At 34.5% G+C, this 15,588-nt stretch overlaps 4 protein-coding genes across 7 annotated transcripts; 2 read left to right on the top strand and 2 right to left on the bottom strand.

Annotated features, from left to right (window-relative positions):
* Positions 1-3,147: 3,147 nt before the first annotated feature.
* AMPKalpha (AMP-activated protein kinase alpha subunit) lies at positions 3,148-5,711 on the top strand. Its single transcript, XM_075298583.1, has one exon. It carries the CDS (start codon positions 3,559-3,561, stop codon positions 5,242-5,244), a length of 1,686 nt encoding a protein of 561 aa, XP_075154698.1. The 5' UTR covers positions 3,148-3,558; the 3' UTR covers positions 5,245-5,711.
* A 1,838-nt stretch (positions 5,712-7,549) lies between these two features.
* LOC142228518 (thioredoxin) lies at positions 7,550-10,326 on the bottom strand. 4 transcript variants are annotated; one of them, XM_075298970.1, is made up of 4 exons: positions 10,217-10,286; positions 10,021-10,093; positions 9,161-9,366; positions 7,550-8,111 (listed from the first exon to the last, which is right to left on the bottom strand). In XM_075298970.1, the coding sequence occupies exons 3-4, from the start codon at positions 9,347-9,349 to the stop codon at positions 7,800-7,802; spliced, it is 501 nt and encodes a 166-aa protein (XP_075155085.1). In that variant the 5' UTR covers positions 9,350-9,366; positions 10,021-10,093; positions 10,217-10,286; the 3' UTR covers positions 7,550-7,799. The 4 variants fall into 4 exon arrangements, with proteins under 4 accessions (XP_075155085.1, XP_075155083.1, XP_075155084.1 ...); XM_075298968.1 differs by lacking the exon at positions 10,021-10,093 and having other exon boundaries at positions 10,176-10,326; XM_075298969.1 differs by lacking the exons at positions 10,021-10,093; positions 10,217-10,286 and adding an exon at positions 9,571-9,992.
* Positions 10,327-10,677: 351 nt separating this feature from the next.
* Positions 10,678-12,183, top strand: LOC142228517 (uncharacterized). The gene is made up of 6 exons (XM_075298967.1): positions 10,678-11,090; positions 11,147-11,239; positions 11,305-11,376; positions 11,429-11,648; positions 11,713-11,922; positions 11,981-12,183. The coding sequence occupies exons 1-6, from the start codon at positions 11,030-11,032 to the stop codon at positions 12,141-12,143; spliced, it is 819 nt and encodes a 272-aa protein (XP_075155082.1). The 5' UTR covers positions 10,678-11,029; the 3' UTR covers positions 12,144-12,183.
* A 2,307-nt stretch (positions 12,184-14,490) lies between these two features.
* Positions 14,491-14,998, bottom strand: LOC142230774 (uncharacterized). The gene is made up of 2 exons (XM_075301402.1): positions 14,880-14,998; positions 14,491-14,848 (listed from the first exon to the last, which is right to left on the bottom strand). The coding sequence occupies exons 1-2, from the start codon at positions 14,978-14,980 to the stop codon at positions 14,491-14,493; spliced, it is 459 nt and encodes a 152-aa protein (XP_075157517.1). The 5' UTR covers positions 14,981-14,998.
* Positions 14,999-15,588: the final 590 nt, after the last annotated feature.

Raw genomic sequence — 15,588 nt, 5'->3', positions numbered from 1 at the left:
TTACAGTGTATCCAATCGATTCGTTGATGACAAAATAATTGGTAAATGTGTTATCGATCCCATTAATCGATTATGCCTTCGGACTTAACTTATAATGTGGCCAATATATGGGATATGTTCGACACGACCACTGTTGTCCGGATAAACTTATAGTCTGCAAGGGGCATAAGCCACTATACCTAAACCTAAGGTAAATTGATACTGCGTTTGTATATAGTCGAGGCTCCGGAAGTGAAATCTTCGAATCGGTTTATATAGGGGCTATATATAATTAAGGACAGACATTGACCAAATTTTGAATGATTATTAGAAAGCATATATTGATATCACAACCCAAATTACAACCGGATCTGATGAAATTTAATCCTTCAAGAAGATGCAGATATGGGGCCTATATATAATTATGGACCAATATCGACTAAATTGTTTATGGTTGTTGGTAACATCAAGTACAAAATTTCAACCGGATTGTATGGAATTTGATCTTCCACGAGCCTCTGGAAATCAAATCGGGGGATCTGTCTATTTGGGGGAATAAACATCGACTAAATTTTGCATTAGTGTTGAAAGCATTTATTGATATCACGTACCAAATTTCGACCGGATCGGATGATTTGCTACTCCAAGAGGCTTTGGAAGTCGAATCTGGAGATTGGTTTATATGAGATCTATACATATTTATGGACAAATATAGACCACTTATGCTTGGTTGTTTGTGGACCTTTACTAACAGCGCGTAGCAAATTTCAACAAGATCTAATAAACTTGCACTTCTGAAAGGCTCCGGAAGTCAAATCTGTAGATCAGTTTATATGGAAACTATACCTAAAACGGTCCGCTATGTCCCATTTGCAATACTATCCGACTTATATTATTAAAAAGTACTTGTTTTTATTCGATGGAAGCAGCGTGTCTGTAAAATATTTGAAAAACAATCACTTTATTCCATTTGGAAAATCAAAAATTGTTCACCAATATACCTTTCACAATTTTAAGCGTAAAATCTATGTTTTCAGAACTTTATTTTCGTTTTTATTTAAATAAAATATAACAAGCTGGTTGCGCTTGGCGTTTCACAAAAAATAAAATGGCTTTTGTAAAAGTAGTGATGGCAAAATACATGTATGAAGTACATTTTGTACTTTATGATATGCTGCCCCCATTACAGTAGGATGGTTGTAGTGACATTTACGAGTCTGTGGTAGCGATGAAGATGAAATGGAACTTTGAAATGCTGGCAGGGAAGGAGGTCCATTGTCATTGATCTTAACATAGAATCGGGCAGCACTCAGTGATAAGAGAGAAGTTCACCACAGTGGTATCACAATGGACTGAATAGTCTAATGCGTTTTACAGACTATAAGTTTTTCGGGACAGAATGTCTGTGTTTGTAAAGAATTTTACAGTGTGTCCAATCGATACGACAATTCGTTGATGACCAAATAATTGGTAAATGTGTTATCGACCCCATTAATCGATGCCTTCGGACTTAACTTATAATGTGGCCAATATATGGGATATGTTCGACACGACCACTGTTGTCCGGATAAACTTATAGTCTGCAAGGGGCATAAGCCACTATACCTAAACCTAAGGTAAATTGATACTGCTTTTGTATATAGTCGAGGCTCCGGAAGTCAAATCTACGAATCGGTTTATATAGGGGCTATATCCCTGCCAGCATTTCAAAGTTCCATTTCATCCTCAACGCTACCACAGACTCGTAAATGTCACCACAACCATCGCGAACTGTGATGGGAAAAAGTACAAAATGTACATGAAAGTATTTTGCCATCACTACTGTTAGAAGAGCCATTTTATTTTTTGTGAAACGCCAAGCGCAACCAGCTTGTTATATTTTATTTAAATAAAAACGAAAATAAAGTTCTGAAAACATAGATATTACGCTTAAAATTGTGAAAGGTATATGGTGAACAATTTTCGACTTTCCAAATAGAATAAAGTGATCGTTTTTCAAATATTTTTCCAGGCACGCTGTCTCCATCGAAAATAAACAAACTGGCTGATAGACACTGCAATATGTAACTTGCTACTTAAAACTCAACATCATTCTTTTATTAATGCAACAACAAATTATGTTAAATGTGATGAGATAAACCCAAAACTGTTATATTTATATGAAATTATAAATGTTTAATCAAATCAATAAACATCTACACAATCGTGTTTTACTTGACCACAATGATTCTTCTACAATTACCTTAAAATGCACTTTTTCTGATAGTTTGCAGGGGTTCTTATTGGCGTCCTTCGAAATTGATCTAAATTGGCACCTAATAATTGCACTGATGAGAAACTTTTTCGTAGTAACTTGGCGTGGTACAACTTCTCAATAGTGACGACGCTTTTCCGACGAGTTTTTGATGTCGTATATGATTGTTTTCGACGTAGTGGGGATTCTCAGAAGCGCCCCCAAATTCAAAAAATGTTGGCAGGGATATAATTAAGGACAGACATTGACCAAATTTTGAATGATTATTAGAAAGCATATATTGATATCACAACCCAAATTACAACCGGATCTGATGAAATTTAATCCTTCAACAAGATGCAGATATGGGGCCTATATATAATTATGGACCAATATCGACTAAATTGTGTATGGTTGTTGGTAACATCATCGATCGAATACATTTGCACTTCCGAAAGGCTCCGGAAGTCAAATCTGTAGATCAGTTTATATGGAAACTATACCTAACACGGTCCGCTATGGCCCATTTGCAATACTATCCGACTTATATTATTAAAAACTACTTGCGCTAAGTTTCAAGTCGATGGCTTGCTTCATTGGGAAGTTAGCGTGACGGACAAACATCGCTGTATCGACTCGAAATTCACCACGAAAATATTGTCTGAGACCAATATTTGGATGTTTTACAAATGGAATGACAAAATTATTATCCCACTGCCTAGTGTGAACGTAATATAATGTATATTAATCGAGATTTTGTTGAAACACTGGTACAGTGTAATCATATATATATTTTGAACTTTCTATTTAAAATTTTAGTGAAAACCAAATTAATTGTACCCACCTTAATGTAGTTGGCATAATCATTTGTTTTGACAAAAGACTTAGCAATGCGTTCTCTTTTTGGTTACACCCTCAATGTAATGAGCTGTCAAAATCGTGGAAAATAACCAATTGTCAAAATAAATTTGCGAGCATTTCAACAGCGTCGTTCTAAAAAAAACTGAAAACTCAACGTTAGCAACGTTATTAAAGGCTTTTATCGTGTTACAAAAGGTAACCTTTTAAATGTGTGTGGATAGAAATTACCAAAAAATCTCCGCTCCTTTCAAGGGCTCACCATAGGCTTATAGAAGCTCTTTTTTCACCATCATCTCGCAACACAAACGACGACGACATAGTGTTGGTTGAGTAATTTAGCAATACTCTCGATACACATTCACTATCCGCTTAATAGAATCTGCGACGATTGACAGATAGAACAAGGAAGCAATTGCAATAGTATAGAAAACAAAAACCCCAAAAGGGAATTTCGTGTCATTATTTAATCGGGGCGGAAGTTAAATATGGCCAATCCAAGATCCTCGGCAGCAGCCGATGTAGTCCATCACAGTGTACCCCAGCCTTTGGTGAAAATCGGTCACTATCTGTTGGGAGCCACTTTGGGAACTGGAACATTCGGCAAAGTCAAAATTGGCGAACATCAAATGACTAAGCATAAGGTGGCTGTAAAGATTTTAAATAGACAGAAAATCAAGTCTTTGGATGTAGTGGGTAAGATTAGACGAGAGATACAGAATCTGAAACTTTTCAGACATCCCCATATTATCAAGCTGTATCAGGTGATATCTACACCCACCGATATTTTCATGATTATGGAATACGTCAGTGGAGGCGAGCTCTTCGACTATATTGTGAAACATGGCAAATTACAGGAGCATGAGGCTCGCCGTTTCTTCCAACAGATAATTTCAGGTGTTGATTATTGCCATCGACACATGATTGTTCATCGTGATTTGAAGCCTGAAAATTTGCTATTGGATCACAATCGACATGTTAAAATTGCCGACTTCGGTTTATCCAATATGATGTTAGATGGAGAGTTCCTAAGAACTTCTTGTGGTTCACCAAACTATGCTGCCCCTGAGGTAATCTCGGGCAAATTATATGCTGGTCCCGAGGTTGATATCTGGTCTTGCGGTGTAATTTTGTATGCTTTGCTTTGTGGTACTTTGCCTTTCGATGATGAACATGTGCCCACATTGTTCCGCAAAATAAAATCTGGCATATTCCCCATTCCAGAGTATTTGAATAAGCAAGTGGTCAATTTAGTATGTCAAATGTTGCAAGTGGATCCCCTGAAAAGAGCCAACATTGAAGAGATCAAGAAACATGAATGGTTCCAAAAAGATTTGCCCTCTTACTTGTTCCCCTCGTCAATTGAGCAGGACTCTAATGTCATCGATACCTATGCAGTGTCGGAGGTTTGCACGAAATTCGGTGTAAAGGAACAGGAAGTACACAATGCCCTTCTAAGTGATGATCCCCATGATCAATTGGCCATAGCTTACCATTTAATAATAGACAACAAGAGATTCGCCGATGAGGCAGCTAAAACTGAAATCAATAATTTCTTTGTTGCTGGATCACCACCTCCGGTTGCCCATTCTCCAAATGAGACACAAGATGTTAATTTTGGTGTAGGCTCTTCCTCTGGTAACTCGACACCAGGTCGTACATCATTGACACCCTCTATGAAGCCCCATCCTGAACGTATTGCTCCTCTCCGGGAGCGTCAATTGGCCATGGCTGTACAAGCTCAAGGTGGTGGTGCCTTCCCGGAAAAGGCAGCTCGCGGGACTCCCATTAAACGAGCCAAATGGCATTTGGGTATACGTTCCCAAAGTAAACCAAATGACATTATGTTGGAAGTTTATCGTGCCATGAAAGCCTTGGACTACGAATGGAAGATTATCAATCCCTACCACGTACGTGTTCGTCGGCAAAATGTCAAAAATGGCATGTACTCCAAAATGTCTTTGCAACTGTATCAGGTCGATGCAAAGAGTTACCTATTGGACTTCAAGTCTTTGACCAATGATGAGGTGGAACAGGGCGATGATGTAATGATGGATAGTTTGACACCACCACCCCTAAGTACCAGTGGTATGATGCCACCCCAACCAACTGGTCACCATACAATGGAGTTCTTTGAAATGTGTGCTGCTTTAATTATACAATTAGCTCGCTAAGAGGTTCATAGAGCGAAGGAGCCAATATTGATTTTTCTAAAGTTTTTTCTATTAATATTGTAAGCTAAACCAAAAACAATGGATATCAGGAAAATAAGCAGGAGAGTGGAAGTAATTAGAAGCTTCATAAATCTTAAAATTGCTCGTGTTTATTATAAATATTATTATCCATCGACTATATATTTAACTACAACTAATCATCTATGTTAAGAAAAAGTGTACGTTTCCCTAAGTTTACGCCTCTTAGCAATTCCTCTTTTTTTTTAATTGGGTTACATTATATATGCCACTTATTAGGCTTTTTATTAAATACAAAACACTTATCTATATATATATTTGAAAATAGCAATTTTTGTTAAAAACTAATCGAAGGCGCAATGTGGTACGATTTAAAATTATTGTTTTTCAAATAGAATGTAAGTTTTATTCTGTTAATAAAGATTAGGAAAAAAGTATTAAAACATTAAGTGGATTGTTGTGATTATTCAATACGGTGCGATAACGAATTATGGAAAACTAACTAAACAACTAAGATATGGCATGTCTAGATATTTGAAGAGCCTAATCTCTTTTTCTGAGCAAGGAGTTGCACCATTTCTCTTGTCTTGCAGTTCAACAGTTTGGGTAGCAACATTCACTCTGGACTCATAGAGTATAGCAGTTCGTTTTCTTGAACTGCATGTAGATGCTTAAAATGTACTTCATATTAAAATTCTTTCGCTTTTTTAAATTCGTAATGCTACAGAGGGAACTGCAACAACAATTTCTGTAGTCATAGCCATACAAGCCACACCCCAATCATGGTGAAAACTGATGTAGGGACAGACATCCCCGAGAAGGAAAATTTTATGACATTCGATTTTTTTAGAGCTTGCCACAATTCAACATCGCCGCCTGGAGAAATATCTTTAAGGACGTTTTCTCGTAATCGTGTCATAAGAAAAAAGATATAAGAAAAACCTTGGTCGATACTAAGATTTCTTGTTCCTTCAAAGTTATCGACATGCTTCTGTCACATAAGCGAGAATAGTGATGCAAACATCTTATAAGAATATGATCTCGGATCAACGCTGAGAGAAAGCCCAGGCTACCATGACATGTAAATTTCCTTAATGATATAGACTTCATATATGAAAATGGTTGCAAGCCTGTCGAATTTAAACGACTTTGATCGAATCGCATACGCAATCTCTCAAATACATACAAAAGACGTCCAATCGCGGTTGCCACTCCAAAAACAATCTAGCAAAATTTTAAGAACATTTTGCTAAAAAAATCTTATTTTGTAGTTATTGATCAAAATTTTGTAGCTAGTATGAAAAAATGTTTTTTCTCTGAAAGAAATGTTTTAATATTTTATTTTATATATTTCAGTTACTACTTCCACAAATAGGGAGAACTTACTCACAATGGACTTTGATAGTAGGACCTAACACGAAAATTAAAACTTTCAAAAATATTAAATTTATAGAAAATTTGTTTCTATAGAAAATTTTGTCAAAATTTTATTTCTTTAGAAATTTTTGTCAAAATTTTATTTCTTTAGAAAATTTTGTCAAAATTTTATTTCTTTAGAAATTTTTGTCAAAATTTTATTTCTTTAGAAAATTTTGTCAAAATTTTATTTCTATAGAAAATTTTGTCAAAATATTATTTCTTTAGAAAATTTTGTCAAAATTTTATTTCTTTAGAAAATTTTTTCGAAATTTTATTTCTAAAGAAAATTTTGTCTAAATAATTCTACCAACTGTGGTAACCATGAGCCCAAAACCTTCTGCAGCTTATTTGTTGAATACCCTAAATTGAAAATCGTTGAACCGATATGTAATCCTACCTACAATTCACATCGGTAAGTATTCCAAAGGCCACTAGCCTGATGAAAACAAAAGATTTTGGTGCACAGGATCGGACTAAGATATTGAAAAAATATTCGATGAAATTGTGGTAGGTTTCTGGTCCACATCTTTAATGTATTCCTCAAGACTCTTGAAATACCTGACATTTGATAAGCAAGATTGTTTCAGAAAACAGTAGACTTTTTGCTTTTTCAACAGATTTTTCTGCCGAGCATGTGCTAGCAGGAGCACAATCACGGCTCTATACAAATCAAATGTAACCCACACTCCTAGAAGATATTATGGGGATCCCTCCACTTTATTATTTTAGGATATGGTCCGCTATTAGTCGTATGCGCAAGAAACCTCCGGCCTTCCTCCCTCCCAATGTCAATATCTCATAAATAGTTTGACTGAACTTCAGTAGAAGACTCCCGCAAAAAAAATTTTTCATAGTTATTACAATCATATTTGACTCGAATACATATTGTTTTATTAAACTTTTTAACTTATATTAATCTTACGAAAAAACAAAAATACAAATAAAAAAATGTGATTTATTGTGTGTTACGATAAATTGAGGATAAAAGTGGTTAAGGCAAAATCTCGAATATTGTTTTAATTATTTCTATTAGATCCTAATGACATTTCTAACATCACAATACTTTCCAAACAAATAAAGGAAAACATTAGCATTTATCTATATTTACAACACGCGCACTATTTTGCCTCAGGTTCATCGCTAGAACGATTTTTACGTTTCAATTTATCAATAAGTGATTCAATGCTATTCGCATCTACTAAACCTATAAATTTATCTACAACAACTCCATTACGGAAGGCCAGAACAGCGGGTACTGCTTTCACTTCAAAAGTTTCCACCAACTCGGTATTTGATTCCACATCGATTATGGCCAGATCAATTTCATTTGAATTCTCTAGCAGTTCAGTCATTTTGGGTGTAAGAATTTTACATGGATCACACCATTCTGCATGAAAATTGACAATAACAGGATTATCGCTGTTGATTACCTTGAAAAGAAAAGAAATAGATAAAAAAGAAAATATAATAAGAATAATGGAAAATTTTGTTGAAATACAATACATTTTACTATATAATCATGGTTAAAAAGACTATCCCCCTGTTTTGGTGTACGCAATTCGCAAAATATTTTACTAAATCTTTATTTTTCGAGTCATTATGATAAATAATACGGAATTTATACAAACTGTTCTTAGGGCTAAGCAAAATAATTAGTAATAATTTTGGTTGACAAGTTAACGACAATTTAAACTTTTGTATGTTTACGTAAACCAGAACAGGAATTATATTTTGCGTCATGGTAGTATTATACATATTCCGATGTATACTAGGGCTGTCATCCGGAATAAATCCCGTCCCGAAATCCGGGATCAACAGCAATTTTTGACGCTGGCGAAATTTTCGGGATCCCGGGATTCTATATTTTAAAATGCCGAATCCCGGAATTTATAAAAATCGATCCCGAATGACAGCCCTAATGAATACCGATATTAATGTCTGGTATGTGATTTTTTGTTACTTTTTTTGAAATTCCAAAAAGCCACATCTACCGAATGTTGAGCAACTCTAGAGGAAACATTTTTACCGACATTTTATGAGGCAATGTCTAAGCAACAGGAAAACGAAATTCGAACAAGTAAAAAGGTAGATTTTAAAAATGTCAAAAAATTTATCTAAACATAAATATAACCTTTTTCAAAATGTTTAAAATTAGGTTTCTAACTAAATTATTAAACCCACAATATTTAGACAAAATATGCTTATTAGTCATTGTGAGTTAAAACGACAAATGCAAAAAATTTGTCCCCCAAATGTTAACTTTAGTAAATTTCATGTCGTTTTTTTTTGTCACGTCCAGTATTCAAATCTAACTATTCCACCCAAATGAAAAAACAAATGAATAATAACGACAATCACCTCATGATGATTTCATGCAATTGTTTGGCGATGGATAAACAATAATATACAATGTATTCATGTTGCATAATTTTATAGATATAGAAAACCAAGCAAATTATTGATAAATGCGAATACTTACCTTCTGATCGAATTCATAATGATCTTTAACTGTATATTTCTTATTTGCTATTTGGCTTTGGGAGAGAAACTTTTGAGTTGCCGAGACGGCAAGTGGAGCCAATCGTTGACATGCATTCTGTGCGGATGAGGTAGCTTGGATAGAGGCCACTAAACGCGGCATTAGACCTTCAGACGCTATTTTCAGCATGTTTGCCACAACACAATCTAAAACAAAATGAGAGTAATGCGTAGAGTAGGTGATGAATAACTCGATTAGTTATCTCTCACGTTATTTCCGAATAAATAAAATCCTAGATAATATTATCATAGATTACGTCCGCAAGCAAAAAACGGCATGGAGGTGTTGAACAACGAATCACAACACAGCGTCATTGCTGGCAGAGCATAATCTAGTCGATATTTACCTACCTTAAATATTTCTGTTTATTGAAACACTAATATTCATTAACAAACAACTCCCACAATATTGATCCTCGTCCTCTGTGCTTCCTATTGTTATTACCCCTTTTCTAAATATTAATTATTACACCAAAATTTAGTATTGTTACTCTTTGGATACTTCCGTATGTGTCGTAGATATGAGGTAATAATTTAACAATAGACTATTTCTTGGCTTTGTCTATGTATTGCTTTAATTCTAGTGATTGAGCGGTCTGTAAGTATCACCTGTGTTTTTGCGTTTTATTTCGATTTTATGTTATTTTTTTATGTTGTTTTATGTTTACAAATACACAACACTGTAGATATATGCATATAACTATTAATTGCACTAATTTTTTCAAGACTTCTTTTATCGAGTAAAAGATATTTTTTGACGACACCTGTTCATTTTCTATATATACAGTTGTTGTTGTTTACCCTTTATCGTTTTGTGATGTTTCTATGGCTGTTTCACAATTATTTTTGTAGATTTTTTTAATTTTCTACTTCGAAACGCAATGCTTTACTTCAGAAATAAAAACTCACACACATTTTTTTCGCGTTCACCTTCAAGCCATACAAAAATTGCTCACCTTTTCTTAACCCTCGTATCCCTCTAACAACCCACGTATCGCTCGCTCTTCAAAATATCTTCAATCAGTTCTTCACTTGTTGTTCGTCGTCAGAAACAAACCGCACTGCAATGTAAAACAAAAGCGCTCCAATCGCACAACTTATCATTGTTGCCATGTTGGGGGTTTCCCACCATATTTAGGTGGATTTTTAGGGGTGAGATTTATTTGGGGGTAAAAAATATCTTAGACCTTCTATAGTGGAGCAATTCTAAACAAAATTCGGAACAATTCTAGCATGAATTATGAGAAAAATATGCGCGAAATCAACCCATGTTCCCAAATATATGGAAGTGTGCAATTGTATTATTTTCGTTATATATTTCAAACGCTTCTGTTAAAAGGGCATTTTAAATTTATCTTAGCTGTTAAATTTTAATTAAATTTTTGGCTTATAATTTCTCTTGTTCTTATATTTTCGTAAAGAACAAATAAACCCGACAAGAGTATTGTAATGGTTTCCTCTAATGATTTTTGTTTACTTCAAGGGAATGTTTAGTTTGTCTAAAATTTAGTCCTCAGAAAAGAAACCTCTTAAATTTAATTTATAAAGAGTATCACTGAAGGACTTTTTTCATGAAATTTTGGACCCCTTTTTTGTACTATGTACACTCTAAAATTGTATTGGTGGTTTTTGAAAAACGTCCTGACCAATTTAGGGGTTTTTTCTTAAGATTTGGGGGGAAGAATCAAACAATACCTGGCAACACTGGAACTTACACCTCCCTCATCTTTGGTCATTGGTACTGCCAGACGATTGGAACGATGGAACGCTTTTTCTTTTATTCGTTAATAAGCGTTACTAAAAAATTAAAATGGAACAGAATCAAATTCAAGAGATACCCCCAGAATGGCGGGATCTTATAGTGTATGAGGGTAAGTAGAGAAATTACAAGTCAGTGTCATAATGATAATCCAAAACCAACCCACAGAAATGGAGGTGCCCCCGGAATCGGAGGACCTTTTGCAGTCCTTGTACGATGATGAGGGTGAAATTGTTGAAATAAACAATAAGTGTTGTGATGGTAAGTAGCGCAGCCGTGATTAAATGATTAACTAAGTGCTTTAATAAGTAGTAATTCTATTCAAGCCGCAGCAGATTTGGACTTGGACGTGGATTTGGAGATGGACGACGACAACAAAGCGGGAAATGAGGATGATAGTAAGTAACCAAGTTGTTTCAATGTTCACAATTAAATGTTTTTTCTTTTTAGTCGAAAATTTTGCAACTATATTCGACCGTGACGGTGAATATATTTGGCCAATATTTTTGATAGAGGTCAATAAATTCCCCCCTCTTTTGGAAAGTCTGGAAGGATACCACAGAAAGGCTTTGTGTAAGACGTTCCAGGCAAGATTAGCAAAAAAAAACCTTGTCTTTAATCACAAAGGAGCAATGGACTTCCTATTCAAAAGGCTGTACGATAGCAAATGGTACATATAATTCTATAATTCATGTTTTTAATTTAATAATTACAATTAATTTATTTAATTACAGTGAGACCAGTGATGGTGAGCAACCAGAAGAGGGAGAGGAAGAGGAAGAGGTGGAAATTGACATGAAGCCGTCCAAAATCAATTTCCCGTGGGCTATTTTCATGCAAAACAAAAAATATTATTATTGTAAAACGTGCAAAAAACAAAATCTATATCACGGTGCTACCGTTTTAAAAACACACCAGGCGTCAAAAATGCACCAAAGAAAAACGTAAGTGAACATTATTAAATAGGATTACAAACTAATTAATTGTTTTCGTTTTCTTTAGAAGAGAAACCCAATCAAAAAGCCCAACGATGCCATCACCATCGTGTTCGCTACACAAATTCCTAAAAGAAACAGAATACTTTGTTTCAAATCTCAACCAAGACAAAATAAAAAAATTTAAAGATGAGGTGCATAAACTTTGTTTAGAACTCCAACAGTTGTAAAAATTTAGTTTTTCACAAATAATACATTAATATTAGTTAGATATAACATAAATGTTTAAAGGAATTTTAAAAATTCCAAAAAAAAAAAATTTAAAAATTCGTTATTTTGTGAGTAAGAAAATAAAAACTCGAATGAAACTGTTTAAAATAGTTTTACTTATTCGTCATAAATAAAACTCTTTTTATGTTTTATCGTCTTAAATAAAACTCATTTCTTTCAAGGCCGTGCTATGTTCGACAAATTTATTCGACGAGATGATGAAAGCAGTCTCAATGGACCTTTTTCAAAAAATCTCTGTGTTCCGAGTACAATCAGTCAAGTGTGCTGCCCATTCATTGGAACTGGTTTTAAAGATTTGCTTTGATACAATTGGAAAAGATTTATTAAAGCGCGTTCGAGACTTATGCTATGGTCACACTGGGCAAATATTTGACACAAATCAAAAAAGAATCCGACGCGACAGCCAAACCAAAAGACATTTTCGGATTATATTTGGATATCTATCGTTGTAGGATTATTTTCCAAAAACCGTATCACGATATTTGGAAAATGGCTCTAGAAAAATGTTTGACACTCATTTTGGTCAAATATTTGCCTAGTGTGACCATAGCCTTAGACTTATATGCATCTTTGTTGTATACAAAATGCATATAGCATAAATGCATAATAAAACTCCAAACAAGAGTATCATTTTGTGAAGGAAAAAACAAGTAAGGAAAGTCTAAAGTCGGGCGGGGCCGACTATATTATACCCTGCACCAATTTGTACATCCACATTTTCGATGTCATATCAAATCCGTCCACTGTGTTGGGTGACATTTATAAAGGTTCATAAATATTATATACATATATATAAATCTCACACAATCTGTGCAAATTTTGTTAAAATTTAAAATTTGGTATCCCAATATGAAATAAATTTTCCTTCGGAATAAAACTTTATTAGTGAAATCGTCTTAAAAGCTATATGTTGACTTTTTGCACCTCGGCCATAAAGCTTAAAAGCGTTTAAAAATAGGTAACGTTTTACTTTATCGACGATTTTCTCCACTGAAGAAAAAACAGAATAAACGAATAAGTTGCTCCCTACACTGAAAAAAAGCATGCTCCGTTTCAAAGATTTTGCCTTTACTTTAAAAGTTTTATTATTGATTCCGAGCCAAAGAAGCCTATATTTGAACGAGTTTTTGCTTTGTAGTAAAGATGCAAAAAGACAACCAATTTAAAGACAATTGCATAAATAATTTTTCTGAATTATTAAAGTCAAATTGACATTAGACCCAAAAGTGTTTTCTTTTATGTTATGATACTCATTTTTAAGTCAAATCACTTAATTATAAGGACAATACGACTTCATTGAAAAGTTTATCGACTTTTGGACAAGGAAAACAACTTTATGCTAGAGAAATGCATCTTCTAAGCTAAGCAAAATTTGAATTCGTATTTTAAGGACATGAAATCTTTGGCCTTACGACAGTATTTTTTTCAGTGCATATAGATGCATATCGGGCGAGATTAGGTCATATTACCACATTAATATTACGGTACTCTATGCAAAATGTATACCAGAGGAAACGAAGTAAAAAGAAAATATAATAGCATTCGATTGAAACTAGTATTTGTTTTTCGGAGCGGAGCGGTTTTTTCTTTTGGAAAACGCTCCGCTCCGGGTTTTAAAACTATCGCTCCCGCTCCGGCCAAAAAAGGGTTTGCTCCGCTCCGCTCCGGATCCCTGGTATAGACTTAAATTTTGTGTTGGCTAATGCTATGGCGTGGAACAACATTTTAGTAAAAAAATATGGGAAACATTTAAATCTGAATCAATTTTGAGCATTAGAGTTATTATTGTAGTCATTTTTACAAGTTTTACGCTAAGCAGTGGTGATTTTGTGAGGCAAGGGTGGGTATTTTAGCCATTTTTGCACAAATCGGAAAAACAAATATGGGAGCTATATCTAAATCTGAACCGATTTCTTCCAAAATCAATAGGCCAAATTTGATGTTGATTGGGCTAAAATTGCGACCTGTAAAAATGTGTTCACAGACAGACGGACATGGCTATATCGACTCAGGAGCCCACCCTAAGCATTTTTGCCAAAGACACCATATGTCAATCTCGTCTCCTTCTGGGTGTTGCAAACATATGCACTAACTTATAATACCCTGTTCCACAGTGTGGTACAGGGTATAAAAATATGACAAAATTGTCTATAGAAATAAAATTTTGACAACATTCTTTAGGCTAAAAATGTATTGAAAAAAGCATTTGCGTCCCTGATACCAGTCTTTACTCTATTTTTTAGTGGTAGTACCCTAGATATTTTCTACGTGATACCATTGATTCAGCTACACAACTATTTCATTACTTACAAAGTTCCGCAATGCTTGCCTAAAATTTTCAATTTTCTCCCTCATTTCCTCATGCATAGCAGTCTCTTCGGCCACTTTCTTTTCAGCAAAACGTTTCTTGTCCATACAATCTTTAATGAAACTATTGACCTCGATAAAACGTTTACGCAAATTCGCATGGATCTTGTAAAGTTTTTGTATACGGGCCGAATTACTGGCCGCTTGGGATTTTGCATTTGCCAACATCTCTTCCTGAAGACGCATCATGGCGGCATGTTCGCGTTCATTGCGAATATAGAGAAGTTCTATGGAATCGCCAGCAGAATCCCAATTGGGGGGTTTACTGAAAACATGGATTAAAATTTTTATCTGTTTTACAAACACTCTTCTGCTGTTTGGACTCAATGTAATCTCCTACAGCTTTTTCGGGAATCAAATCCAAATTTCCAATAACATCAAATTTGGTTGTAGGCTTTAAGCGAGGCATCTAAATAGTTTATTATTTTCTATGGAATGCAAGACAGAGTGAGATTTTATTTCTATTTATGGTTTCCATGACCACCTAAACAAATTAACATGCAGGGTACAACCATGACGTACAACTCTCCAATAACATAGCCCATATACAGAAAGTAAAATTCGAAACTTTGTTTAATGGAATCAGATATAGTAAGTTTCCTGTTTTGCTAAAAGAGAATGTTTCCTTTTTCAAACGTACACTCATAGAAAAACGACTGCTAAAAACAGCAGTCGATGTACGTGTAATCAAAAAACGGGTTTCTTAATAGTCTAAACGGTTTTCATAAAAACACTTTTGAAGGAATAATGAACAAAAATAATAATAACAAGTAAGTAAAGTCTAAAGTCGGGCGGGGCCGACTATATTATACCCTTCACCACCATTTATACCAACATTTGTGTTACCATCTAACTACTTCAAATGTGCTGGGAGCTATATAAAAGGTTTGCATATCCAGATACAAATACTTATAATGGAGAAATATTTGTACAAAAACACTAGAATTAAAATTTAAATCGGGTAACGCCATGGGATGAAACACAATGTTACTAAAAATTAGTGTAATTGTACTGCTT

The sequence above is a fragment of the Haematobia irritans genome, chromosome 3, assembly GCF_050003625.1.
Source record: "Haematobia irritans isolate KBUSLIRL chromosome 3, ASM5000362v1, whole genome shotgun sequence".
In the NCBI taxonomy this organism is placed as follows: Eukaryota; Metazoa; Arthropoda; class Insecta; order Diptera; family Muscidae; genus Haematobia; species Haematobia irritans.
This window is presented reverse-complemented; position numbering and strand designations above follow the sequence as displayed.

Coding starts and splice junctions, on each gene's coding strand:
- AMPKalpha (XM_075298583.1), top strand. CDS start 3,559: ATGGCCAATCCAAGATCCTCGGCAGCAGCCGATGTAGTCCATCACAGT.
- LOC142228518 (XM_075298968.1), bottom strand. CDS start 9,349: ATGCTGAAAATAGCGTCTGAAGGTCTAATGCCGCGTTTAGTGGCCTCT. Junction 8,112..9,160: donor ATTATGAATTCGATCAGAAG/GTAAGTATTCGC, acceptor TTTCTTTTCAAG/GTAATCAACAGCGATAATCC.
- LOC142228517 (XM_075298967.1), top strand. CDS start 11,030: ATGGAACAGAATCAAATTCAAGAGATACCCCCAGAATGGCGGGATCTT. Junction 11,377..11,428: donor AGCGGGAAATGAGGATGATA/GTAAGTAACCAA, acceptor TTTTCTTTTTAG/TCGAAAATTTTGCAACTATA. Junction 11,649..11,712: donor AGGCTGTACGATAGCAAATG/GTACATATAATT, acceptor ATTTAATTACAG/TGAGACCAGTGATGGTGAGC.
- LOC142230774 (XM_075301402.1), bottom strand. CDS start 14,980: ATGCCTCGCTTAAAGCCTACAACCAAATTTGATGTTATTGGAAATTTG. Junction 14,849..14,879: donor ATTGAGTCCAAACAGCAGAA/GAGTGTTTGTAA, acceptor AAAAATTTTAAT/CCATGTTTTCAGTAAACCCC.